The sequence below is a fragment of the Pongo abelii genome, chromosome 19 (assembly GCF_028885655.2).
Source record: "Pongo abelii isolate AG06213 chromosome 19, NHGRI_mPonAbe1-v2.0_pri, whole genome shotgun sequence".
NCBI classification, from domain to species: domain Eukaryota; kingdom Metazoa; phylum Chordata; class Mammalia; order Primates; family Hominidae; genus Pongo; species Pongo abelii.
In genome coordinates, this window is record NC_072004.2 from 68,851,911 (window position 1) to 68,878,438 (window position 26,528).

The following is a 26,528-nucleotide window of genomic DNA, read 5'->3' on the forward strand; positions in this document are numbered from 1 at the left end:
AAACAAATTGTCTATTTTTAACAACAAATCACTCAAAACCATTAACACTGGTTATCTCAGGGTAGACAGTTTTCTTTTTTCACTTTATAGATTTCTCTACAAAACTGTGTGAATAGATTCCTTTTATAATTTAAAAAAAGACAACAGTAAAATATCTCTAAAAAGGAATCATTTATTCTCCTCTTCAGCTCCCTCTCTCCCCAATTCCTGATTTACCCCTAATTAATCTCCATCTTCATATTAATTCAATTTAACGTTCCAATTGGATTAGCACTCTTAAAGGGAGAGCATCTTCTTCTGATGGACAGTATGCCCAGCTGTCCCCAAGGTGGCCTTGAGGGTTTGGGGACCATAATAGATCAGATGTGGGGACATCAGGGAGCTTCCCCTCTCAAGCACAATGCCTTGACCACTGGGTGGGTGTGGGTCTTGGCAGGAGGAAGGCAGCATAGAAATGGGCCAGGGGCAGTAGGGAGGGGCCGCTTGTGCTTGTGACCGAGAGGGCTATGGCTCAGCTCTAGGCTGACCACCAGTGCCAGCCCACACCCCCTGTCTCACCTTCATCCCAGCTGAAGGGTGGGGAGCTCTGCGGCAGTGTGGGGAACCAGGTCTGGTCTGGTGGTCATGGGGTTGCCTGGCAACTAAAAGGTCAGTGGTTGCCAGGCTAGTGTGGATGAGGGCTACAGAATTCAGGCAGCATGAGGCAGCCAGCAACGATGAAGAGTAGGGGGTGGCCATGGTGCCAGGGGGGACACCAGTGAGATGCCAGTAAGGAGGTGGAACAGGGGTCCAAATGAAGGGAGGCAGGGCAGGGATCCTGGGGGTTGCTGCCTGCCAAGAAGGCAGAAACCCTGGGAGAAGAGATGCCCACGTTCCCTGTTCCACCACTTCCTAGCCCAATGGGTACCTTTCCATTCTCACAGCCTGTACAGAAAACCCTCTCGAGAGGAGGGAAAACCTGCTGGCACTTCTCTCCGTGCTTGGGCTGAGACAATAGGGCAGAGGAAAGTGAAACATCCAGAAGGACTTCCCCACCATAAGGGAGATGGCAGAAGAACAAAACGTGATTCAAGCAGAGCTCTCCCAAGATAGGAGAGGGACCACCATGGGAGGTAGAGAGCGCCTATTACCAGAGTGTTCCAGGGAGCAGCTCATGGATCTGAGATTCCCAGAGGTTGTCCATAGACTAGGGAAGAATCACTTGGGAGTTTTTAAAAATACCCTTTCCAGGACCCCATATTCACTGAACCGGAATCTCTGGGGATTGGAGCCTGGGGTTCGAGATTTTTGACAAGTTCCTAAGGCGATTCTGATTTCTAGGTTTGAGAATCAAGGCAGAGTCTATGATTTAGTAGCTAATGAGGTCAGCTACCATGTAAGGCTCATCGGGAGCCAGGCACTGCCTGGAACATGCATCCCCTCGTGTTTTGTTTTGTTTTGTTTTGTTTTTTTCCTTCCTTCCTTCCTTCTTTCTTTCCTTCTTTCTTTCTCTCTCTCTCTCTCTTTCTTCTTTTTTTTCTGAGATAGGGCCTCGCTCTGTCACCCAGGCTGGAGCGCAGAGGCGCAAACATAGCTCACTGCAGCCTCAATCTCCCATACTCAAGTGATCCTCCCACCTCAGCCTCCCTCTTTAGCCAACAAGTTCTCACTACATTGCCCAGGCTGGTCTCGAACTCCTGGGCTCAAGCGTTCCATATGCCTCGGCCTCCGAAAGTGCTGGGATTACAGGCATGAGCCAGCACATCCGGCCTTTTTTTCCTATCTTTACAACAATTCTATGATGCAGACATTGTCGTTCTACTCTACAGAGGAGAAACCAAGGCTAAGAGGATATGTGACTTGCCCCAGGTCACCAAGCTAGTTAGCAGCGGACTGTATGGAATTCACCACTATGCAGCCTGGCTCTTGGGTCCATGCGCTTAACCACTACCCTCAATTGCCTCCTCCAAAGAGGCTATGCTTGACACTGTGACTTTGACTCCATGATTCTCTGATTCAAGGACTTCTTGCAGTGCTAGGAAGAATGCATGCAAATAAGACACCTGGGGAGTCTGGGTGGGATGCCTCCCACCCCCTGTCATGATGCCTGGGACTTGGGAGGCCAGAGACTCCAGGAGGCAAGCAGGTGCCTGAGGGTGCTCTCCCAGGGGTCAGCAGGATACCCTGGGAGCGGCAGACAGCTCTCTCAGCTCTGGAAAGGCCAGAGCTCAGGAGGAGGCAGGAAGGCACCTATCCCTCAGCTTAGCCCTCCACTTAGACAACAGGCTTGAGGGTGTAGGACCATGAGTCTCTTGCTTAGCACGGACCAGCCCCCATGGTGGAGAGTAAGAAAAGGAAGGGGGACCCATCACAGTCATGGGGCCTCCCTGGGAGGTGAGATATGAATTCAAAGAAGAGGGCCCACAACAAGGGTCTAGGTCCTTAACTCAGAGCCAGCAGTCTCTCCAGGCTGGGGAAAATGTATGTCATTCCAAAATGCCCCTCAGGGGCTGGGGATGCCTGGGGACTGAGCATCGCTAGCCCAGATCCCCAGCAGGGGTGGCCCAAATTCCCACTCCATCCACAAGCCCCTGACAGGCGAACCCAGACTCTCCCAAAGCAGCAGCCACAGCCTGCAGCCCCAAGGCCCACTGCCCATACCAGAAGGTGCCCGTGCAGACGCGCACCCCGGTGCAAAGCCTGTGCAAGGGAGAGGCAGGGGCAGGGGAGGGAGAGCACATGCAGTTGTCATGGGAGCAGAGGCATCACACACTGACCTTGAAACTCCAGTAGTTTGGCTGCTGATGGAAATAAGAGAAGAGATGGTTATGAGGGGGCCGGGGAGGGGAAAACAGGGGCAGGGGCAGGTTAGAGACCCTTGGAACTCAGCACTCATCACTAGGACAAGGGCCCTCCACCCTCCCAGGAGCAGGAAGGAAGTCATGCCTGGTACATCAATTCTCTACTGAGACCTGGAACACTATGGTGTACCCAGGATGGCCCTGAGCAGGCGCTACAGCGACTCCTCGCAGAGTTACTGGTGGGAAAAGGCACAGAGGATGGTGATAGAGTGAACCCATGAGTTAGTCACAAGAGAGGCCGCGACAAAGCTGAGCTGTGGGGTCAGAGAAATGGCAGGCCAGGGAACAGTGCTTGGAAGAGGTGGCATTTGAGGTGGGTCTGGAAAAACGAGCAGCTGGAGACTGGAAGGAAAGGCCTGCTGGGCAAAGGGTAAGTGCCCAGGGGCAGACAAGTGGAGGGGGGTTGAGGCAAGTCACTAGTCCACGTTGGCTGGGGCGCAGCTGGGAAAGTAGTAGATTACGCTGCAAAGGGTGGGGAGTGGGAGACTGAGGCCAGATGATGAGTGGCCATAACTGCTGAGAGAACGTATTTAGACTTAACTGGGTGGACAAGCAGGAAGTGTCTGAACGGAGCAGAGTAGGATCAGAACTAGACTCCGGGGCAGGGGTGGATGGGTGGATCAGGATGGATGGGGCAGGGGTCGGAGGAGGGGGGCTGGGGCCCAAGGCCAAGAGAGAGAGGCCTATGCAGCGTGGTGGATCTAGTTTACAGAGCAGAGTGGCCAGATGCCAGGAACCTCACTCACTGGGCAATCAATGGCTGGGGAACTGGGGGCAGTGAAGGGAGTTGGGGAGACTGGGGACTGTGGCTGGCTGGCTGATTGAGGAGGGCTCCTCGCATCCCTCTTAGCATCCCTAGAATGGGAAGCCAGAGAGTCCTCCTCATTTGCAGTAACCCAGGGTCACCCTTCCTTCCCTAGAGACCAGAAGGCCCTTCCAGATGGCTTAGTACAAGGAAAGAGCTGCCCTGGGGCCGGGTTGGTTCTTGGCAAAGCCAAGGCACCCTGCTGACCGGTGCCAGCCTCAGCAGGGAGACAGAGGCAGCAGATGGCCTGGCCCCGGGGTGCCTGGCACGAGCAGACAAGATCCCCAGGCCTTAGAGCCACTGGCAGAGGAGAGGGACATCGAAGGCGCCCCTGGGGGAAAGAACACCATGCCAGGGTGTCCTGGGCCACCTGAATGCTTTCCTGGCGGGGAGGAGTTGGAAGGGGCTGAGTCGAGGGGCACTCCAGCTGGAGGCTTTACCTAAGGCAGACCTTTGGGGTGGGGGTGACACTGGGCTGGGCCTGGGACCAAGAGGGTCATTTGCCAGGACCACCCCCTCCTAAGCCACCATCCCCATCCTTCCCCCAGCATTCACTCTAGAAAACAAACAAACAAACAACAACAACCACAAAAAATAGTCACATACCAGGCAGTAGAAGAGGACAACAAAGTCTGTGTCCCAGCCAATGCTTGGAATCATCTATGGACTGAGGCCACCCCCAGTGGTGCTAGGGGATGCCCACAGGTACTGAGGGTAGGGGAGACCAGGGACCAAGTAACAGGCTCCAGCGGCAGCTGACTGTGGCCTGGGGAATGGGAGGGGTAGCAGAGGGAGTGGACACGTGGGGGCAGGCAGAGGGCACCGGAAGGTTTATGAGGACAATCACGTCTGCAGACCCGGCGGTGATGGACTGCTCTGCAGAGAAGGCCTCGAGTCCCTTATCCACCACTACCATGACACCAGGCACGGGCGGCGCACACATGGGCCACCCACAGCTCCCCGCAACACATAGGCTCACGCACAGCTGAGCACAGACTCTCAGACACATCCTCTGATAAGGACATCTCCACAGACACACCCAGAGCAATACACACACACCCCTACTAAGAGAGGGGCTCCCCAGTCAGAAACAGCCCCGGAAACAAACAGAAACTCAGAGACAGAGACATTCACACATAGACCGCCCCCACTCATACACAAATGTGTTCTGCTCCCGCCAGACCCCTGCCTCGCTTACACACACTCACAAGCACCACAGCCAGAGGACAAGAGGCGCTGATGGCATTCACACTCACCCTCAAAACACCACAGTCACAGAAACAGAGACACGGGTGCCCACTCACAGTGAGAGACACACACCCCAGCTATTGAAACACACACATGCACACACACGGCCTCAGAGCCACCCACGTACAAAGAGAAATCCCCAGGTCAGGGTGCCACTGTCCCATGCCTATCATGTCCCAGATATCATAAGTCAGGGAGGTGACCTCTGATGCAAAAGAGATAGAAGATGTCCTGTCCCCCATCCTGCCACCAATGTCAACACATCAGACTCAGGGTACCTTGTTTGGATGACTGAGGCCCACCTCGTGGTCCTGGGAGGGAGATAAGGACAGGGCCTGGCCACAACCACACTGGCTATGGCCTCCACATGGGCCTGCCCCAGGGTCCCAAGGCTGTGCACATCCATGGGGCAGTCACCTGGAAGGGACGTATCACTAGCAGCAGCCAAGGGAGAGGACTGGGTGGCATCAGTGCCATAGGAAAGGCCAGCCAAGCCCCTCAAAGGATAAAGATGGAAGAGGGGCTGCGCTTGTGCTGGTCACTTGGATGCATCAGAGATGTTGAGATCAAAATCTGGAACTTCAGGCTCTGATCTATAGAGCACATGAGTGAATCCTGCCCCTCCATCCTCTGTCCTCCCTCTGGAAAGTGGGAAGAACGGTCCTCTTTCATGTTGACCCCATCAGGAACGAGACACAGTCTCTTGGCAACTCAGTGTCTCTGGCGAGAGAAACTGTGGTGGGGGAGGCCTCTGGGGATATGGTCCATCCCCTTCGCTGTCTCTTTCCAGGATTTTAACCCATGGGACAGACTAGGCTGACTGAGAGCAAAGGGCTCCTCTAGTGTTCTCTAAGGTGGGACATTCCCAGTCACTCTCCTTCCAACTTCCAGCACCCTGTACCTCCTCACCCCTTTCCAGGGTGTCTGTTCCTCCTGCTGTGCCCAGTACAGTACCTGGTGGATAGCAGGCACTCAGCAAGTATGTGACAATGAATGAATGTCAATAAAATAGGACCGAGCCATGGGTGGAGGATGGGATCTCTGAATACTCTGGTCTGGCACCACTCCCTCCATCTCCTGGCACCCAGCACTGCTCAGCCTTCTGGGCCTTTTCCCTGGGAATTTCCCAACACCAGAAACCCCCCAGTTAGGAGGGCAGAGGGCAGGAAGGGCCAGGAGAGGTCTGGCTGTCCACCCCAAGCCAAATCTTCCAGTGCCAAAGCTGTCTCCCTCCCCCATAGTCAGGGAGGGGGTCTCACCTTCCCAAAAGACAGTGAAAGGGGGAAATAAAGAAAGGGGTGAGTAAGGGAGACCCCGGCAGGGGCAACCACTTGTGGGGAAGAATCTTAAAGGAGCTGGGGTAAAATGAGAGGTGTTCTAAAAAGGTAAGATGGAAGCATAGAACCCTAGGGACCACGCTCTGAGAAACAGGGAAAGGGAGTGTCTCTCAAGGCCCAAGGAAGCCAGGCCAGGGAGTCCTCAAACTCCTGGTGAGAAGAGGAAACAGCTTCTTCCCTCTGGGAGCTAAGGAGTTAACTCCCTTCCTCTCTCCTCCATCCTAGCCACTGGTAGCGGGGTTCCTACTTCCCCTGCTGCTGGTCTTTCCCCCCTCAGCCCTCATGCCCTGGGAGGGGAGGGGCTAAGGCCCCTGGGGAGGCTTGGCCCAGCCAGCTGAGGTCTTTTTCCTCCCCTGGGCAGGCATCCCCAGCAGGTTCAGTGAGCGAATGACCCCTCCTTGACCTCAAGCCCGGACCACGCATCTTCCAAGGAGGGAGGGCAACCCACGGGTCCGCACCGGCTCCTGAATCCCCTGGCTCTGCTGCACCGGTGCACACACCCACCTCTCAACTCCCATGAACACGAGTCAGCGTAAACACTCGTCCCCCGGGCTGGGGCTAAGCCACTCGCCCCTCCTCGGGCGTCTGCCCCCCCGCGATGTACATACATGACCCTCTCTTCCAGATGTGTGGATGACACCCTCATCTCCTTCCCAATGCAGAGTGTGTGTGTGGGTGGGTGGGGGGGTGCTGTGGGACGCTGGGGGAGAGGGCGCACCCCGGGAAGGTCATGACTTTCCGACGTTGGGGGAGGGGGCGCCAGCCTGATTTTGGAGTGGGGGCCGGCCCACGCCGAAGGCACCTAATGCGGTGGGGGAGGGGAGGAGGCGTTTCTCAGGGATCGGGAACCTGCAATGGCCTGGAAGTCCCCCACCCCTGGATGGCTCTTGGTGCCGCGGAGCGGGCCCCCATCTCCGTGTCCCCGCCCCCCGCCCAACCCGAGGCGGCGATCCCGGCCCCCACAGTCGCTCCCCCTTACCTGAGGCCACAGGTGTACGTGCGGGGTCACCAGCCCCAGGTCCTGCGTCCGGCTGGGGAGGGAGGGCCCCTACTCCCACCCGCCCGGGCTCTTCTCTCCCCCGGCCGCCTCCGCAGCCGCGGTCGCCGCCGCCGGTGCCCTTTGCTGCAATGCGAGAGCCGCCGCGGCCGCCGCCGTGCCGGCCCGGGCCCCGGTCGCCCCGGTAACCGCGACTCCACCTGGCGCGGCGCGGCGCGCCGCCGTGCACATCCCCTCTCGCGGCCCCCTCCCTCGGCGCGGCCCCGCCGGCGCAGCCCCGCAGAGGAGCGGCGGAGACTGGTGGCTGCGTCGCCGCGGTCACCCGATACGCCGGCCCGGCGCCCGGGACTCGGGTTGCAGCAGGAGGGAGGGAGGTTAGACAGCCTGGTGGAAGCCGGGGGAGGGGCTGTGGCTTGGAGTCCAACCTCTCGTCCCCTCCCAGGATCCTCTTCACTGCCCCCATCCCTAAAGGTCCCGCCTGGTGGAGGGTCAGGGAGGGGAAAGTGTTCTGCCTCCTGCTCAACCTTCAGAGCCCACAGCCTCTCCCCACCGGGGTCTTCGCTGTGCACCTTTGGCCTTTAACTCTCCCGTGACTTAATCCTTAGCCAAGTTTGGGAGGCCTAGGATGCCTAAGTTTCCTAGATGGCCTCTGATCCTGCCCTGCTGTGTGGCTCTGGCCTTTCCAAAGTCTCTGGGCCTGCACTTAACAAAAGGGAACCTCAGACAAAGCCTTAGGGGCAGGGAGTGTGATAAGTATCAAGTGATGACAAGATCCTATGCACAGACACTTTCCTGGTTAATTACAGAGCCCCAGGAGGAAGGTCTGCTCAAGTGCTTCCCTTTTTCCCCATCAGAGCAGATCCCAGATGCGGACAGGCCAAAATCCCCAGCTCCTCCAACCCCTTGACTTGGGACAACTGAGCTCACCCAGTCCAGCCTTACTCCTGTCCATCATCCAACCCCTATCACAGCCCCAAGATGCTCCATCTGGGGAAGACCTCTGGGCAGCCAAGGCACCCCAACCCTGCCCATGCATATCACATCGTCCTCTGTCCTATCACCATCCCTGTCCTAGCCCCACTTTGTTCTCCACCATGCACTTGGCCATTCAGGACAAGTCTGTCCCACTTGCCATCTGGCCTTGGGGGCAGACACATTCCTGTTCCCCAAAGTTCAGCCAAGATGGGGCTTGGGAACTGGGAAAGAAATTGGGCTGAATGCCCTGTGAGTGATGCCAAGCATGCCAATCTGTTACTAGACTTGAGTTACACTCGGCTAAAACATCCTCCCTCTGAAGGCCTGTCATTTCCTAGGTGGTCACAATTTTCTTTCTCTTAATTCTCCTTGAAAAAGCCAAGCTTTTTTGTCCTCTGGGGGAAGCAGGGTGTGTAAGGACCTGAGCACCCTGTTCCCACTGGATTCCCTGCCACTACCCCTCCTCTGCCTCCTACAGCTGAACATCCTCAAGTCAAGACCTCCCCTGGGCTGTCCCCCTCCCATTGCAACTCTGATGCCCATTTTGGGCCTCAGATGCCTATTTTTCTCCCATAGCAATGTCCAGGCCTAGCCAGGAGCCCAGGCCCCTAGTATCCTGCCTACATGTGTCCCTGTCTAAGCTAAGATCTATCTTCCCATAATGGACACTGAAGCCTGATGAGGAAGAGGGGAATAAGTTCAGAACAGATGGCTTGATGCCCAAGTCTTCTTAAAAATTAGAGACTAAGCCATGAACTTAGCAAGAAGGGTGAGAGAGAGACTTCATGAAGAACTTCCTGATGGTGGGACATCTGGGGAAGGCTGGATCTGCTCAGAAACGGAAGGGGAGGGTGTGGAGAGGGGAATAAGATAGTCCTCAGTGGGAGGAGGGCATAAAACCCACAGAGCAAGGTCAGGGGACTTCTATTTAAAGGAGAAAGAGATACAAAAACTTTTTTAAAAATCCTGAGTATCTTCCCTCAAAAAATTCCTTCTCCAAAGTCAATCAGGCCTGAGGAGGTAGCGGCAGGGAATTAGACATCGGGCAGATGTGTGTACGGGGCACAGAAGTCTCCTGAAAATAGGGGCTCCTACACCAAAGAGAAAAGGTTGCAAAACAAAAATCCTGAACATCCCCCCTCCAAAAAAAAAAAAAAAAATCCTCCCCAAAGCCAAACTCCACCATGGGCTTGGGGGGTGAGGTGGAGGTGGGGGTGACTCACCTGGGCCGGCTGGCCAGCCCCGGAGGGGGCGGAGTCGCCATGGAGGTGGGAGCAGAGGGAGCTGAGGAGGCACACGGGGTCCACGGTCCAGCCGCCAACCTGTGTGTGCGAAGCGGGGGACACCCCATTAGGGGAAGCGGGCAGGAGCCGCTGGGGTACTGTGACTGGGAGGGAAGGGCATTCCTGGGGCAAGCCTTGGCACAGAGCTCATACTGCAGAGGGGTCTAGCGATGCTGGCAAGTCCCTTACTTAGGCTGGATATCTCTCTAACTAGAGCCCTGCTCTGTTTCTGGATGTCTGCCTTTTCTGTTAGACCCGGGGGTTCCCTGAGCCCAGGGCAGGGCCTTCCCTATCAGACATTCCTGAAATCCTCATCTCCACTTTATTTTTTTTGAGACAGGTTCTCACTCTGTCTCCCAGGCTGGAGTGCAGTGGCACGATCACAGCTCACTGCAGCCTTAACCTCCTGGGCTCAAGTGATCCTCCCACCTCAGCCTCCTGAGTAGCAAGGACTACAGGGGCAAACCACCATGCCCAGCGAATTAAAAAATATATATATTTTTAAGAGACAGCCATGTTGCTTAGGCTGGTCTCAAACTCCTGGGCTCAAAAAATCCACCTGCTTCAGCCTCCCAAAGTGCTGGAATTACAGGCGTGAGCCACTGTGCCCGGCCTCATGTCCAATTCTTGGCTGCCCCTCTGCACACTGGCAAGGAAGCTGCTCCCTACCATCTCCCCTTCCCCAGCTCTCGTCCCCTCCTCACTGAAGGTGTCACACCTACCTCACAGAAATAGGAACCGCTGGGCAGGAGAAGCCTCCCCCCAGTTGTCTCTGTCCCACAGCATATCTTTCTTTCCTGTATCTCAGTGGAAGTGACTCCACCGCCTTCGTTCCCCAAGGCCACCCCACACCTAAGATCATCCTTCCAGATTCCTCTAGGACCTGTTTCCCGTGGCCTTCTTTCTCCTTGGCATCCTCAGATTCATTCCTCCCTCATTCTCTCATTCATTCCACAAACACTGCCTGAGCTGGCACCATGCTTAGGCACCGAACATTCCATGGCAAGTGAACGGGCCATAGATCCTGCCCACTTACACTCTAAGTGGGGAAACGAATGAGTGAAAGAAGAAAGGAACAAATTTGTGGGTGGCTGGGCTTTGATTCATTTCCTAAGTATTTACTGAGTTCCAAACTCTGTGCTGGTGAACATGCTAGAATATAGGAGGCCCTTAGACATGCCTATGCCTTCTCTCCCAGGCCTGCTGCCCCTGGAAGCTCCACCCAGCTGTTTTCATCCTTTTCCTGGCCCAATCTCCCCAAAATAAGTCTGTGGCTGGAGCTCCTGATCCTTCACCAATCCCAAACTCCCTAACCCATGAAATTGGCTATTACTTTACCACACCACGAGACACAAGCTCTTAATACCCTCTGCGCCCATGAATCCCAGCCAGTCGCGATGTCTGTTTCTCTCTCCCCATCCTTTTGGACTTCTGAAGCGCTGGTCACCCTCCTGCTGGCCCCTTGTCCAGGGGCCTTTTTTCCCCTGGGACTTCCTCGTGGATGTAGAACATTCCTGGTCCCCTTTCCCCAAACATCATGGGCTTTCTCCCTTCTTAGACCCCATTGTGCCCTGATGGCCACTCCGCATCCCAGGTCCACTTTGTATCTGCTGTGACTGTGCTCAACTCTTCTCCTGAAGCTGCGGCCTCTCTGGAGTCCTGAGTGGTGCATATGGTGCCTTAAGAGTATCCCCAAGAATGCCCTACCCACTGCTCAAACCCGTCTCTGTATATTCCTCTCCCCCACCCCCAAACATTTCCCTCCAACCCTCCTATTTCTCTCCAAGGCACCAACATGTCCCTGTCGCCCAGGTGTTTCTGCCATTGCCTTCTAGGCCCAGGTAGCTTAGCCTTAGACCTACACTTGATCTTCTTCCAGCCCCCATCCATCCATCCTTTCCCCTTCATCATCCCCGATGGACTCTTCCTCTTCTCCTTCCCCTGCCTCCAGTCCCACTTCTCCCCTCCTATTCACCATCCAAAAGCAACCACAGCCATCTTAGCCACCACCATCTGCCCCACTTTTTCAGTCAGCCCCCACACATCCCACTACCTACCACCTGAGCCTTCTCGCCGGCCAGGTGGACCTCTGTGCGAGTTCCCAAACCAACTCAGGCCTATGCCCATGCCATACACCCCCACCACTCCTAAAACAACATTCTCTTCCTTTAGGCCTATGTAAACCCTTTTCGTCTTTCTAAGCCCAATTTAGATAGCAGGAAGCCTTCCCCGATCAGGCCTGCCTATGATCTTCCCTCCTCTAAACCCCGTCCCAACTGACTGTTCCCCTCCCCAGCTAGATGACACATGCCTCTGCCCTTCTCCTCAAACCAGTGCACACAGGAGGAACCCAATGAGAGGGGCTCCCTGAGGGTGAGGGCCACATCATCTTCTTCAACTCTCTCTAATCCTGATCTGCATCCTGCTCCCAGAAGGACTTCAGAGCTGGGAAAAGGCAAAAGCCAGACGGAACTGGAGGTGGCACTAGAGGGCAGATAAGGTACCAGAAATGTGCCAATGTGTCTTGTTCCCTGCAGTGAGGATGGGAGTGGGGACACTCCTCCCCATCCCCAGCTACATCCAGTAGAACCTGGAAAAGGGAGACAGGGACTGACACACCCCCAGGCTTGACTGAAAGGCTGCTGATGGGATGTGCATCCCTCCCCTCAGTCCCTTCACCCAGGGGGACAATGGCTGAGGCTCAGAAGCCAATATGCAGCAACCATGCAAGCGCCTCACCAATGCAGAACTGTACACAGGATGCTAGACCCAGAAAGCATGTTCTTACAGACAAGAAGCTCATACTTGGGTGGAGAGATGCATTCAGGACCCCGAGGTTCTGGGGGAGGTTTAAAAAGGAACCATCCCACTTGCTATAGAAGGAGACAGGTCCCAGTCTAGAGACAGGCGCCGTATCTCCTCTCTAAGCCCTACTGATGGCAGGAGAGATACCCAGGCACAGAGAGAAGAGGCCTCCAGCTCCAAGTCACCCAGCAAGCCAAGGGGTGGAACAGGGAGGAAAGAGGTCAAAGGCTCCAGTTCTGGGCTCTATTCTTGCAGGCTGCAGGAACTGGGGACACATCGGACCCAGCCTACCGAGGCTCTCAAGGCCCGACTCTCTCTTAGAGTCCATATCACAGAGGTGCCGACGATCCCAGCATCTCAACTTCACCACGGGATGGACTCTCAGGCACAGAACAACAGTCCCCAAGGCTGTCCTCCTCTCCTTTCCTCCCAGAAGAGTTCTGCCCAAACAGCCTGAGTTAAAGAGGCTGGGCTCTCTCTGCCCGGTCACACGCTCTCAATTTCCGGATTGCAGGCAGAGGTCTGGGGGCCAAGCCCCCACCCCCTTCCTCCCCAGGCTCCAGAAAAGGCCAACCAGAGCCACTGCCCTGGAGGGACAACTCCCCAACTCCTCCCCTTCTCCCCTCTCTGCTCCAGATGCCTCCCAGAGTTGGAATGAGGCTGGGGACACGGAGCACGGGGTCAGACCCCCTCCCCTGCCCGCTGGCCGCGGCCGCAGCCGCAGCCGGGAGCCCACTCACCTGCTCTCGCATCCTGTCCTGCTGGCCTCGCAGGGCCAGGGCGTGCTGCGGGTACTTGCTCTTCAGGTGGTCCATGAAGGCATCACGCTTGCGGTCGGCGTCCGCCTTCTGGAGCCCGCTGAGCGCCTCCAGACTCTGGGCCGCGATCACCGTGTGCCGCCGCTCGGACGTGTGCACCAGCCCCACGTTGGAGAAGCGCCGGCCCCCGCTGCCCCCGCCGCCCCCGCCCCCCAGGGTCCGGTACTCCCGCGGGTACTCCGCATCGTCCGCAGACAGCATGGGGGGGCTGCTCCGCTCCGGATCTGCGAGAGGTGAGAGGGGCACGGCGGGGTCACGGCGCGCCCGGCCTGGGGTTGCCCATCCCTCACCGGGGGTCCCTGCGGGAAGGGGCGGGGCCTGGGCCTAAGGAGAGTGGAGAGGTGCCTGGGGAGAGGCAGGGGCTGCCCAGCACCCCACTAGGGACTGAAGGGGGAGGTGGGTGGATGGCGTGGAAAGCGCGCCTACGGCCCCCAGGGAGGGGTGAGGAACAAGGGCTGGATACTTCCTGTTCCTCCGTGGGTTTGGAGCGATAATGACCGCGGGGGTGCCGCCCTTTGAGGCCAAGGGTTGGGGGGTTGGATGAAAGGGGTAGAAGATATCTTGAGACCCTCTCCAGCCACACAACCCCCTCCCCTCCTAAAGCTGGTGCCAGCAGGTGAGGGAAGGAGGGGTGCTTTTTAGATGCTCCCTAAAAGACGTGAAAAGGAGCTCATAGTCTTCCTTTGAGGTTGGATGGGGGAGCCCTGCCTCCTCCCTCAGACTAGCATATGTCCAGGACACACTTATCCTCAAGGCTGGGGGCCGGCTGGGAAAAGGGCCAGGGCGGGAACACATGGGGAGAATGAGGGCAAAAATCGCTCTCGGGTTTCCCATGGAGATGGAAGCCCAGTGTCTCGGGCAGTGGGACCCCTTTTCCCTTCCCTCCCCAGAGACAGACAGATAGACAGACAGGAGAGGCTGGGCACAGAGAGGACAGTGAGAGATGGATTTGGAACAAACTTAAAGGGAAAGAAAGCAGACAGAACAGCTGAAGTCCTTCCCAGGGGCTTTCCCCCCACCTCTCCCCTCCCTTCTTCAGTCTCTCCTCCCAACACACACACAAGCTCAAGACCCATAAGAGACATACAGGGGACAAAGGACAGCACAGAAGCAAAAGAAAGAGAAGGCCAGGGGTTGAGGTCCCACGCGGAACTCTGAATCCCCTTCCCAAATGACCACCAGCCCTGAGCTCCTGGCCTCCCCAGGCCCAGCCCTGCTGGCCTGCACTCTCCAGCCTCAATGGCCAGTGGCCAGGGGTTCCAGAGGTCACCCATGCCCGTGGGGGTGGAAGAAGTTGCTGGGGGCCTACCTCAGCCATATTCCTGGGCATAAAACAGATTTGTGCCACTCAGAAGTCAGTCCATAAGGAGACAAGCACAGCCTCTCCTGCACACCCCAGCCCCACAATCCACCAGCCCCAAAGCAGCCCTCCAAGTGTGGCCTAGAACTGGGGCATCAGGCGCTGCAGCAGACACATGCACTCCCGCCCCCATGTGGCCTGACTCACAGGGCTCCTCCAAGGGCAGCCCAGGGCAACAGGGGACGCGGCTGGAAACGCTGGAAACCAGCCAGGTTTGCCACAAGCCTCAACGCTGGAAACCAGCCAGGTTTGCCACAAGCCTCCTCCCGCCAAGCATCCACTGTCAGGAGGTCTATGAACAGCTGCCAGGTCTGCCATCCCCTGCCCAGCCACAGAGGAAAGAGGAGATTCAGCCAGGTTTCAAGAAAAGCCACCTGCCCCCAACACACACACACACACACACACACAAACACACACACACACACACACACACACACCCCTCCCTGGGCTATGGTTGGGTTGTGTCCATTAGGGGCACAGAGCCTGTGAGGACCCAGCACCTCCCACCGAACCAAGGGAAGAAGGGCTCCCATGGGCATGAGAGCCGCAGCTCACCAGGGCCTGACCACCTGCCTCATGGCTGCATGCTTCCTTCCCTACACCCCATCAGGTGGGTGTTATCATGGTCCCCATTTCAGAAACGGCTACCAAGACTCAGAGAAGTCCACTGACAAGCCTAAAGCAACACCGAATGGTAGAGGCCTGATTTGATCTCAATATTTATTACGTTTGTGCCACCACACTCTCCACGATGACTGTTTCTTGAGTGAACATTGACAGCACCACATGGCATGTGTGGACTTCCTCACTGACCTGATGCTATCCCCAACCATGGCCCTGGGTCTTGGGTGGTCCCTCTCACCATGGTCACCATCCTCTGTTGTGCTTCCCAAAATAAGGTCCAAGTACATGAGAGATGACTTTGGGAAGAACATTATTTTATGTCTTCTTTTCCTTCCTTTTCTTTTTTTGGGGGGACAGGGTCTTGCTCTGGCACTCAGCTTGGAGTGCAATGGTGTGATCATAGCTCACTGCAGCCTCAAGCTCCTGGGCTCAAGAGATCCTCTCACTTCAGCCTCCCAAGTAGCTGGAACTACAGGTGCCTGCCACCACACCCAGTGAATTTCTTCCTTTTTTTAGAGATGGGGTCTTGCTCTGTTGCCCAGGCTGGTCTCTACCTCCTAGGATCAAGTGATTCTCCCACTTTGGCCTCCCAAAGTGCTGAGATTAAAAGTGTAAGCCACGGACCGGGCACGGTGACTCATGCTTGTAATCCCAGCACTTTGGGAGGCCAAGGCAGGTGGATGACGAGGTCAGGAGTTCGAGACCAGCCTCACCAACATAGTGAAACCCCATCTCTACTAAAAATACAAAAAATTAGCCAGGTGTGATAGCGGGTGCCTGTAATCTGAGCTACTCGGGAGGCTGAGGCAAGAGAAATGCTTGAACCCGGGAAGCAGAGGTTGCAGTGAGCAGAGATCATGCCACTGCACTCCAGCCTGGGAGACAGTGTGAGACTCTGTCTCAAAAAAAAAAAAAAAAAAAAGAAAAAAGAAAAAAAGTGTGAGCCACCACACCCAGCTCTTTTTTTTTTTTTTTTTTAAATACTTTTATTTTAATAAGGATTAGAAAAAGCTCCAACTAGAAGGTCAAACCAGTGATTTCATGGATATAGTTCCTTGGGATGGTAGTGAAATAAAGTTTCCTTTTAAGTAAATTTAAAGTTCAAAGTGAGCTAGCAAAAATGTATATTGCATTAGTACAGTACAAAAGGTTTCCTGATATGATGGCAATTCATGAAATAGCCCCTGACTGAGTGAGACTGGGAACACTGGGGCCATCTTCCCGAGGGCCCAGTCCCTGCCTTTGAGGTACTTGTGGCAACCCACAGTGGCCAGAAGTGTGGCTAAAGGAGAGTGGCCTGAATAATGCCTCCAGGAGAAGGCTAGGGGTTCCCTGGGCGCTGGAGAAATAGCTCCAACCAAAGTCAGAGGGTTGCCTCCCATAACCCCTGACATTCCTCCTCCTCCACTCACCCTCATCACCAGCCAGAGGTCTGCAGCCCATTGGCTACAAGTGAGAAGGAGGGTACCCTCTGAGGCCAAGAGCCTTTCCTTTGCCCAGGCCTTGTGGATTCTGCCATGGCCTTGCTGCTGGAATCCAGCTCCACAGTTCAGGCCTAGTCCTGCCTGAGCCAGAAGGACCCCTACCCCTTATGCCAGAGAGCCAGGCTCCTCTGCCCTCCTAGGGCTCAGGACAACATTGGGACAGGTCTCCAATTATCGTCTCCCAGCTGCTTCCTTCCTGGAGCCAAAAGAGCTCCTCATCCCCTCTCTTACCCCCTCCTCATGCCAGCACCTCCTTCCCTACCTCCTGGGGGATCTCAGTGTGTCTGGGGTGGAGCAAACAGTGTACCAGCCTGAGATGGTGGTAACTGTGGAGTGGGAGGGTCCCCAGGTCACCCAGTTCTTCCAGGCAGATTATGGCAGGGAGAGGTCCGAGCTCCCAGCTGCTGGAGCAGGCAGAGGGTAGGGCATGGAGCTCACAACTGCACTATATGACTGCAGTCCCACAGATCTCACAGTTGGCAGTGGGGAGGGGCTGCTGAGCAGCCTGCACAGACAGGGGAGCAGGGACTACCCCTCACTGCCTCCTCCAGGCCATCGCTCAGCCCTCAGGTGCTCTGGCACTGGGGCTATTGGGGTGAGGCGGGCAGGAGCTAGATACTAAGGGGTGGCAGAGAGAGGGGAGGGGCAGGAGAGATGATCTGCTCTCTCTGAGGGGCAGTGGCAAGGAGGAGCTTTGATGTGAAAAGCTTTAGAATCTGTTTAAGAACCTTTGAGATCCTTGGCTTTTATATAACAAAAAAGTAAGCTGAGGCTCGGGGAGAAGGGAACGCCTGGGTAGCCTAGCTGTCCTGGCTTCCTACTTTGTACAGATTTAACTTCTTTCTGCAGGGCCCCAGCTGAGCTGGGAGGATGAACCTGGGCTTCTGGTTGAGGGTGGGGGAGCATCCTGTCCTTAGGAGAGGGAAGCCAGTGACCAGCCTCCTGGGGGGCTCTGAAGACTCAGGCATGATTTTAACTCTTTCAGCAGGCCAGGCACTTGAAATAAGAACATTGGGAGAGAAAAACCCAGGCCAGAGACACCCTGGGTGTCTTAGCAACTTTTCTGAGAGACCCCAGGCTAGCCATTTATTTATTTTTGAGACAAGGTCTCACTCTGTTGCCCAGGCTGGAGTGCAGTGGCACAATCATGGCTCAATGCAGCCTCAACCTGGGCTCAAGCCATCCTCCAGCCTCAGTCTCTTGAGTAGCTGGGACCACAGGCATGTGCCACCATACCCAGCTTATTTTGGGGGTCTGTTTTGTTTTGTAGAGATGGGGTTTTACCATGTTGCCCAGGCTGGTCTCCACCTCCTGAGCTCAAGCGATCCACCCACCTCAGCCTCCCAAAGTGCTAGGATTACAGGCATGAGCCACCACACCCAGCCTCATTCAGTCAACAAATCTCTTTCCTCTCTGAGCCTAAGAACCTAATTTGTAAAATAGGGATGTTAACATCTACACTCTGCCTTTGGGCACTAAGTGAGAGGCTAGCAAGACAATGGTAGAGAAAGTAGGTTGTTTTTTTTTTCTTTTCTTTTCTTTTTTTTTTTTTTTTGAGACAGAGTTTCACTCTACGGCCCAGGCTGGAGTGCAATGGTGCCATCTCGGCTCACTGCAACCTCCGCCTCCCGGGTTCAAGCGATTCTCCTGCTTCAGCCTTCCGAGTAGCTGGGATTACAGGAGCCCACCACCATGCCCAGCTAATTTTTGTATTTTTAGTAGAGACGGGGTTTCACCATGTTGGCCAGGCTGGTCTCCAACGCTTGATCTCAGGTGATCCGCCCGCCTCGGCCTCCCAAAGTGCTGGGATTACAGGCGTGAGCCACCGCGCCGGGCGAAAGTAGGTTGTTTTCAATGAAAGACATTCCTGAGCAGCGATGGGCTTGTAGCAGCCTGACCTCCCTGTTACCCCTACGCCTGTTCCAGCCATCAGCAAGTCCTCGGAGTGGCCCTGACCCTCCTCGGACCTGAGCAGCCCAGGGAAAAGACACAGGGATCGATTCCAATCTAGCAAGCGGATCCAGGCACCCGCCAGCCCTGCACAGATCAATGCGACCTGTTCCAGGCAGGGAGGGCGTGAGAGACCCGGGTTGGTGTCTTAAGCATGGCTGGGTTCTCCTGGGAGAGGGATAGGGGGATTGCGATAGAGAGAGACGGAGGCAGCGAACTCTGGGGGAAGAGAAGCAAAGCTAGGATACCCTGGGGGAAGGGCGTTGGGCCTGAAGTTTCCCCCCAACCCAGGGATGGGGTTGGGGAAACCAGAGACATAAGGGAGGGGCTCAGGGCTTCTCTTTTCTCCAAGGAACCTCAGTGTGCAAGGCTGACTATATTTTTTGAGTCCGAGATTCAAACCACAGGGAAGATGCCAAGAACTGGCGAAATCCAGAATCCGAATGAGGGGAAGGGCAGGGTGAGGAAGGCGGGTTCTGCCACCCTCAGCTCAGCCTGCCCCGCCTGGGAAACGCGGAAGGTGAAAGTGGCCCGAGGCTGGGGTGGCCGGGAAGTGGCGGGCGCCCCCCAGTGGCCGGCTAGGAGGATGGCACAGGTGCTTGGGAAGAGTGACGTTGTCATTTGTTCGAACAATTCCAAATTCTACGTTTATTTATCAGCCTCATTTATTTTTATCCTCCACCACATCCTTTTACATGAGATCACTGTAACTCATTATGAGAATTAAGATCCCAACATCTTAGTGACACCATCTCATAAGCCACCAAACCGGTCCCCAACTGGCATCTTTACCCCAGATGTAACCCTCTACTCTGTCCTCTGGCTGCCCCTGGGCAACATTCACACATGATGTCATCTGCAGAGGAGGAGAATGGGGAGAGGAGAGGAGAGGGAGGGAGAAGGAAGGAGAGAGGCAAAGGGACAAAGCAGAGGAAGAGTGAAGCCACCAGCTCAGGAAAGGGAGGAGAGAACTCTCTGGGGCCCCTGACGTGAGTCCTCCCCAGCCCCAAACTCAAGATCTGGAAATCAGGTCCCTGTAACCCTCTCTGTGGAGATAAGGAGGCTGGAAAAAACCCCTCCCTTGGGGACCTGAGAGGCTGTCACATGTGTGCCCCGACCCACTGCCTGGGCAGGGGTAGGAGCTGGGTTATAGCCCTGGCAGGAAGCGAGGGCAGGAGGCGCTCAGGGTGAAGACACCAACTCACAAGCCCACAGGACATGGGGCTAGGCAGGGCAGCAGGAGGGGAGCATGGAGACAGCTGGAAGGGTGGAGGACCTGCCTTAGGCCACACCCACGCACACACATAAACACGCAGCATGAGGTTCCCCCAGTCCCTCCTCTGCAGCCAATGCTACAGGAGCCCAAGTCAGCCAGGAGGAGCCCCGAGGCACTGCCACCTTAGATTGTGCCTGATGACTCCATCCTGCTGGGTGCCTGCTGCAGTCGGGAAGCACACTGTGTGCTTGGAGGTTGGAGGCCAGAGGACAAAGGTCAACCAGGACCAGATATGTCTCAAGCTAGGCAGAGGCTCTGGGAACCCGAATCAGGAGAGGGGATCCTTTGCTTCCCTTGCTAGTGAAGGAATCGGCCTCCCTGTCCCTGGGTGCCCCTGGCTCTGCCTTCCTCGTGTGCCCATACTCCTCAGTCTCTGCTGGCTGGCTGTGGGTCCTTGGAGCAGAAGCCCATCTGTGTCTGTTTTCTAAAACCATCTTTTCCGCCCCATACCACAGCAACCAAAGTCATTTTCCGGGCAATTGCCTTTCTGTAAACATTCCTGTGTAATATCCCCCCAAATTGCTAAGACCCAGCGCCCTGTTGAGTCTCCCTGTCACTCCAACTAGAGCCTCGGAGATGGGGGCGTGTGATGGGGGAAGGGCGATGGGGGGAAGGAGGCAGCTGGACTGAAGATTGGAGACAGGAGGCTCCTGCCTAGCTCCTGGCACGGGGGGCGGGCCAGAAACTCTACACCTCCCCACAGTGATCCCCACTCCCTGCCAGCCCAGCCCCACCCCCTGAATGTCAGGCTCCACTTCAAGAGAGTCTGCCTGGACTAGGAGGGAAGACAGAGAAGAAAGGGGAAGGGAGCCCACTGGACAGAAGGCCTGAGGCAGGGCCTGGGAGGAGAAGAAGCTGAGTTGAAGGCATGGAGGAGATGACTAGAAAATAAACACTCCTGGTGACTGGGGCAGGGCACTAGGGACATGGGGCAAGGCCAGGCAAGTTGTCTTCAAGGAATGCCAGCTCCCCTCCCCGCCAAGGGTGTCAAGGAGGACAGAGAACAGGGTCGAGGCTGGGGGGATCGAGGCCATCCCCCCAGCGTGCACCCTGCCCACTCCCTGGGCACTGTAGTGGATGGGGGTGGGGGGAGATAGACAAGGCAAGAGGTGTCAGGTGGTTCTTGGCAGGTGACACACCTGTTGCCCCCTCCTCCACCTCCCAGCCCTGATCTATAAAGCCACCATGGAGAAGGGTCTGGAGCAGGCCAATTCTCCTCACCATATAGCAAGGGAAACTGAGGCTCAGGGAGGTTGAGTGATCTAATCTGAGTCACCACGTGGACTCCCTTCCCCAGGGGTGGGGGTAAGAAGGGGGACTAGGACTGTGGCCTATGACCCTGTGGTCTCTTCCATCCCCCTGCCCAGGGAATTCCGCCACCCCCTTCCCAAGCTCCACAGAAGCTGGGCATCCGATGGGATGGGGGATGATGGAGCCCTGGAGGGAGCTGGGAGCAGAGGTGATGCGAAGGGAAGCTAGGGAGGGTGCAGGGCACTGCCAGTCACAGCTTTGTGCATGCAGAAAAACACAAACCAATTTGTGCAGATTTAAAACCCACTGAAGGCCACTTAGTTAGTAAACGAGTCAGAATCTAATTAAAGGACCTCTTCAAGGCTGGGGGAAGGCGCTGACACCTGCCTAGGAGGAGCAGTGAGGCTGGGGGCCTGGGCCCTGGCTGCTACTGGTGGAGCTGCTGGGGCTTTCCATGGGGAGAGCAGATTTGAGGGGGTCAAGCTCCCTGTGGGTGGGCACCTGGGGAGGGGGGCGGGCATCAGATGCTTCCCCAGCCCAGCTCTTCCTCCTCGCCCATCCCAGGCTGACTGCGTCCACTTGCACAGACCTGGGCACTCCCAGGGCAGGACCCTCACCTCCTCCCTCAGACTGGGGCCTCCCTTATGGCAGAGGGGCCATTCCACTCAGAAGGGCAGAATTGGGTGGGGTGAGGAGGCCTACCAACCACATCAGGAGTGGGGTGGGGTCCTGGGGACACTCAAAGATCCCAGGCTTGGCCTCGGTGCCACCTCCACCAACTGCACAGGCTCTGTGTGGCTATGGAGTCCTTGCTTCCTTCTGCTTGCAGCTGTTCCTCCCCCAGGGCCCCAGGCCACACAGCACAGCAGCTCTCAGACCCTGGTGGTGAGGTGGGGCCTCCCCTCAGCTCTCATCTCTCGGGAAGAGGTGGCCCCCTCCTTACCCGTCCTGTGTCGGGAAACCACAGTGCTCTCTCTCCAGCCAGATGCCTTTCCTAGGCAGGAAACCAATGCCCAGAGAACAAGCCTGACCCAATCTGCAGGAGCTGAAGGCAGAGCCCAAAGTGGAACCCAGGGGTCCTGGCCCTCAGGGACAAGGATTTTTCCATTCCACGATGCCACTTCCCAGAAAGCAGCTGCCTGGGGAGCCCCTCTCTAGGCCACGGGCCCCAGGAGGACACAGACCAACAACCTCCTTAGGAAGGATCAGCAGCAAGGCAGAAACACCGCAGCAGCCCGGCTGACAGGGAGAAAAGCTGGGGCCCACGGCCCAGTGATGCCCCCAGCCCAGAGGGATGCTCACCACACAGAAATCAGAGTCCCTGCAGGGCATCCCAACTGCACATTCAGACAAGACTCCCCATCCTTGCAAAATGTGCAAAGAAGCCCCTTGCCCAGAATTCCAGATATACAACCCCCCTTCTTCCCCCAGCCCCTCCTCTCTCACACACAGCAGGCAAATCTGTGACATTACCAAAAACCACTGCATCCACTGACTAGTTATGTGACCTTGAGTAGGTCAGGGGACGCTCAGAGCTTCAGTCCTCTCATTTGCTTTAAAAAAAAAAAAAAAAGAAGAAGAAGCAGAAGCTAATAACAGGCAACAGGCAACACGCAACAGGCATGCAGACTGCAGACCCCAGGTGAGCAGAGTCAGTTCCTTCTGATCTACCCCGGAGCCCGATTTCCTTCTACCCACTGTCAGAGTTGTATCAGACCCAGGACTGTGGGGTTGTGATTTTTGTCTTCTAATGAAGATCTGGCTAATTGGCTTAGCTGGGAAGGAAGGGGGCAGAGAAATGGAGGGCAGCATGTCACCCCCAGTCTGAAGCTGGAGCTGGAAAGGCTGAGAACAGCCCTGGCATGTGCCCACGCGGTGCTATGTTAACCAGCTAACTCCTGTGTGGCATCTCCGCTGCTCACACACCCAGGGAAGGTGTCCTGTCAGCTCCACATCTCCTCGGAGAGGCAGCTGAGGGGAACACAGGCCGAGCGGGAGGGGAGGAGGGAATACTGGAGGGTGGGAAGGGAGGAAGGCCGGTGTCTGTCCTCAGCTCTGCCATCACTCTGAGGAGGCTGCCAGAGCATCTTCTCCCCAAGGGGCACTCCAGCCTGAGTGCTGTGCCCCTCTGTGTGTGAAAGGGATCTTTCCCCCCTCCCTGCAGCTGCCTCAGGCTGAAAGCATGCCCAGAGGGAAGCATCTTGTTTCCAGGGGAAGAGACTCCAATCTGTTGGAAGTGAGTGGTGGAAGCCCCACCCACCATCCTGCCTCCCCACAGGGAAGCATTTTCAACACCAAGTACTCATCAACGGGCTCATCAATATCAGGCAGGAGGCCCAGCCTTGCCCAGATGCCCTTGATGTCCTCCTCAGAGACACCACCTTTCATGGGGACAGGCTCTCCCCAAGAGGCCTTGTCCCAGCCCTATGACCCTAGCACTCAGACAGCTCCCTCGGCCGCTAGAACCAGCAGGATTCCTCCAGGTTCCCAGCACACACTCAGTCGCCCAGGCACACACATCTGCTCACTCATGCTTCTACACCAAATCTGTGCACCTCGGCATGTGCCCGGCTGCCCAGTACTTGCTCACTGACATGGGCCCAGTCACAGCCTGCCTCACCAGCACCCTCCACCTGACCTCAGGTGATCCATCTGCCTCGGCCTCCCAAAGTGCTGGGCTTACAGGAGTGAGCCACCGTGCCCAGCCATGATAACCACTCTTGAACACCCACACATATTCATGACAGTCTACATGCAGGGGTCTACATACCTGGGCCCACCAGGGTGCCCCACTCTGCCACCTTAGATGCCACACGGACAGGGAGGATGTCATGCCAGTCCATGCAGCTCATGCAGGGCACCTGGGGCTCGCTAAAGCACCAGGTCGATGCATCTCCAGCTTGGGGTGAAAGACAGTGGGGACTTGCCCATCCTGAATCCCTCATGGAGGTGACATCTTCAGCTTCTTTTCCACTTTGCCAGGTTCAGGGCTCCCTTGCCGAGGTGTTTACACAATGTCTTAAAATACAGGAGTTGGCCCAGTAACCTCAAGGCCACCCTACTCTGACCAATGCTTAGCCAACGGGGTGATGTTCATGAGTGAGACCCTCCTCTGGGACCTGGGTGCCTCCAGCCCTCATTCCACCTCTGTAGGTGCTCAGCGCCTCCACCAGGGCGAGGGGGCCGCAGGGCCTCTGCCCAGCTTCCAGCTCTGCTGATGGGGAAGGACAGGGCTGCTGGGACCCAAGGCTTAGCTCTCACCTCATGGGTTAATTTCTCTGCCACCCTGCAAGCTAGCTAAGAACAAACAGCCGAATCTGCAGCCCATGATTCTCTCTCCCTAGGGACACCCTGTTAGTATCCCGAGAGACTCTGGAGGATGGGGCGAGGGCAGCCCGGAGTTCACGGTTTGGAAAAGGCAGGAGACTTGGCAAGTCTGCTTGGCCTCTGGGTCAGGCAGTCTTTGGAAGCCAGGGCCTGGTCAGATAGCAGGGGCATCTTGTGGAAGTCCTCTTTGTTGTCTAACCTGAGCCCTCCCATCAGAGCAGCATCTGGGAATGTGGAGCACAGGCTTCAAGGCAAGGAAAAATAAACTGTCTCCCCTTCTGCGAAAGACACAAAGACTCCCACCCTCCCTTCTCCAATCCACACATCCATCTTGAGTGACGAGGTTTAAATCCAGCATCGGGCTTGCTGGAAGCTGTGGGAAATATGGACCAGCCATGAAATGATAACCACTCTTTTTCTTGAGACAGTCCCACTCTGTCACCCAGGCTGGAGTGCAGTGGCACCATCTCAGCTCACTGCAAACCCCTCCTCCCGGGTTCAAGCAATTCTCCTGCCTCAGCCTCCTGAGTAGCTGGGGCTACAGGCCCGTGCCACCACACCCGGCTAATTTTTGTATTCTTAGTAGAGACAAGGTTTCACTGTGTTGGCCAGGCTGATCTCAAACTCCTGACCTCAGGTGATCTGCCCGCCTTGGCCTCCCTAAGTGCTGGGATTACAGGCGTGAGCCACTGCGCTCAGCCATGACAACCACCCTTGAACACCCACATATATTCATGATGATCTGAAAGGGCTAGTGCAGCCATCATTCTCTTCATTCTCACACAGCCATCATTCTCTTCATTCTCGCAGTCACCTTGTGAGGTTGCAAACCCCTTATTTTACAGGTGAAGAAACTGAGGCTCAGGAAGGAGTGACTTGTCCAAGGTCAGAGTTGATAAGTGGAAGAGGCTGATCTCAACTGTGGGGGTGCTTAGCCCATGTCCTTCTTCTTTCCCCTACACCCTGTTGCCCCTGAGGAAGATGCTGATTCTGCCACCAGGTCATCTGTGAGTACTCATCTAAGCCATTCGGCCAGAGCCCCACAGGTCCCCTCTGTCCTTCCTACACCCTAAGAAGAGAATACTGAAACAACCCTCCTTCCCAGCTAATCTTGGGCGCCATCTACCCAGTCCTCTTAGGGGGAGTCTATTCCCCAGGGCTGGAGGAGAGGGAGGAAGCAGAGCCACCCCCAGATCACAGAAACCCAGGCTGGAAGTGGAGGTCCCACCGTCCTGAAAGACCTTCTAGGGGATCCACCTTTCCACAGCCCTACTCGTAGCCTTCTTTTACCTACGCTGGGTACGAAGCCCTCCCAGCCCCTGCCACAGGCTGTGCAGAGACAGAACTGCAAATCAGGAGCTCCAGCCAGTCAGGTCTTGGATACTTCCAGGAAAGGAGAACTCATTACATCCAAAGCACCAATCATCTTGTGGGGTTTCTCCTTCCTTAAAATGAGCCACAGTCTGTGCCCATGGCCCTCAGGAGAACCTGGGGGAAGGTCATGACCTCTCCCTTTGGAGCAGAGTGGAGGCTCATGAACTGGAACCTTCTGTCATGAGCCCTCAGGTCCTTCCTGTGTGGCCCAGCCCCCCCGGCCATCTGCACCGCCCTTTGTTGGGTAAGCCCCATGTCACCACCCCTCTTGGCTGCTGGCCTTCAGAACTGCTCTAATGGTCCAGATGAGGTATGAGCAGCACAGGCGACTCCTCTCTGCTTCTGTTACTAGAGTGCCTTCGATAGTGCCCCTCCTGCCCACACAGCACATGTGCCAGGAAAAACAAATGCTCAGGGCCTAAGAGCCCTGTTCCAGGGCCAGAACACACCTTCCTTGCCTCCTGCTCCTAATTCTCAGGCCTCCCCCAGCCTCAGACCTTAGGGGCCAGCCTGACTCCTCTCGCCTGGGAGGGGTGAAGTTCCTGGCCCAGGAAGGAGCTGAAACTGCTCCTTCCAGTCACTTCCATTCGCTTTCTGGTGCCTGGCCTTGCTAATGTCACTTAAGGGGTCTGGTCTGAATCTTAGCACCCCCCAGCAACTATGCCCCTCAGAGCCCCAGCTCCAGACACCAAAGGGTGTGCCCAGGAGTCTGAGTGGGCAGCCTGCTCTGCCTGGAATTCTCTGGCTAGTGGCCTGAGGCCCAGGATGCCCCTG

At 56.2% G+C, this 26,528-nt stretch overlaps 1 protein-coding gene across 11 annotated transcripts in view; it reads right to left on the reverse strand.

Moving 5' to 3' along the window:
• Nucleotides 1-26,528, reverse strand: part of SRCIN1 (SRC kinase signaling inhibitor 1) — a 75,533-nt gene that overhangs the window by 36,058 nt on the left and 12,947 nt on the right. For 7 of the 11 annotated variants that reach the window (XM_054546318.2, XM_054546316.2, XM_063718170.1 and 4 more), the window contains exons 2-4: nucleotides 13,031-13,332; nucleotides 9,426-9,524; nucleotides 2,757-2,780 (exon numbers count right to left, since the gene is read on the reverse strand). In XM_054546318.2, coding sequence (XP_054402293.2) covers nucleotides 2,757-2,780; nucleotides 9,426-9,524; nucleotides 13,031-13,332 — 425 coding nt within the window. Of the gene's footprint in view, nucleotides 1-2,756; nucleotides 2,781-7,209; nucleotides 7,328-9,425; nucleotides 9,525-13,030; nucleotides 13,333-26,528 lie in introns of those variants that run through there. The other 4 variants (XM_063718171.1, XM_063718169.1, XM_063718172.1 and 1 more) reach the window with 4 other exon arrangements.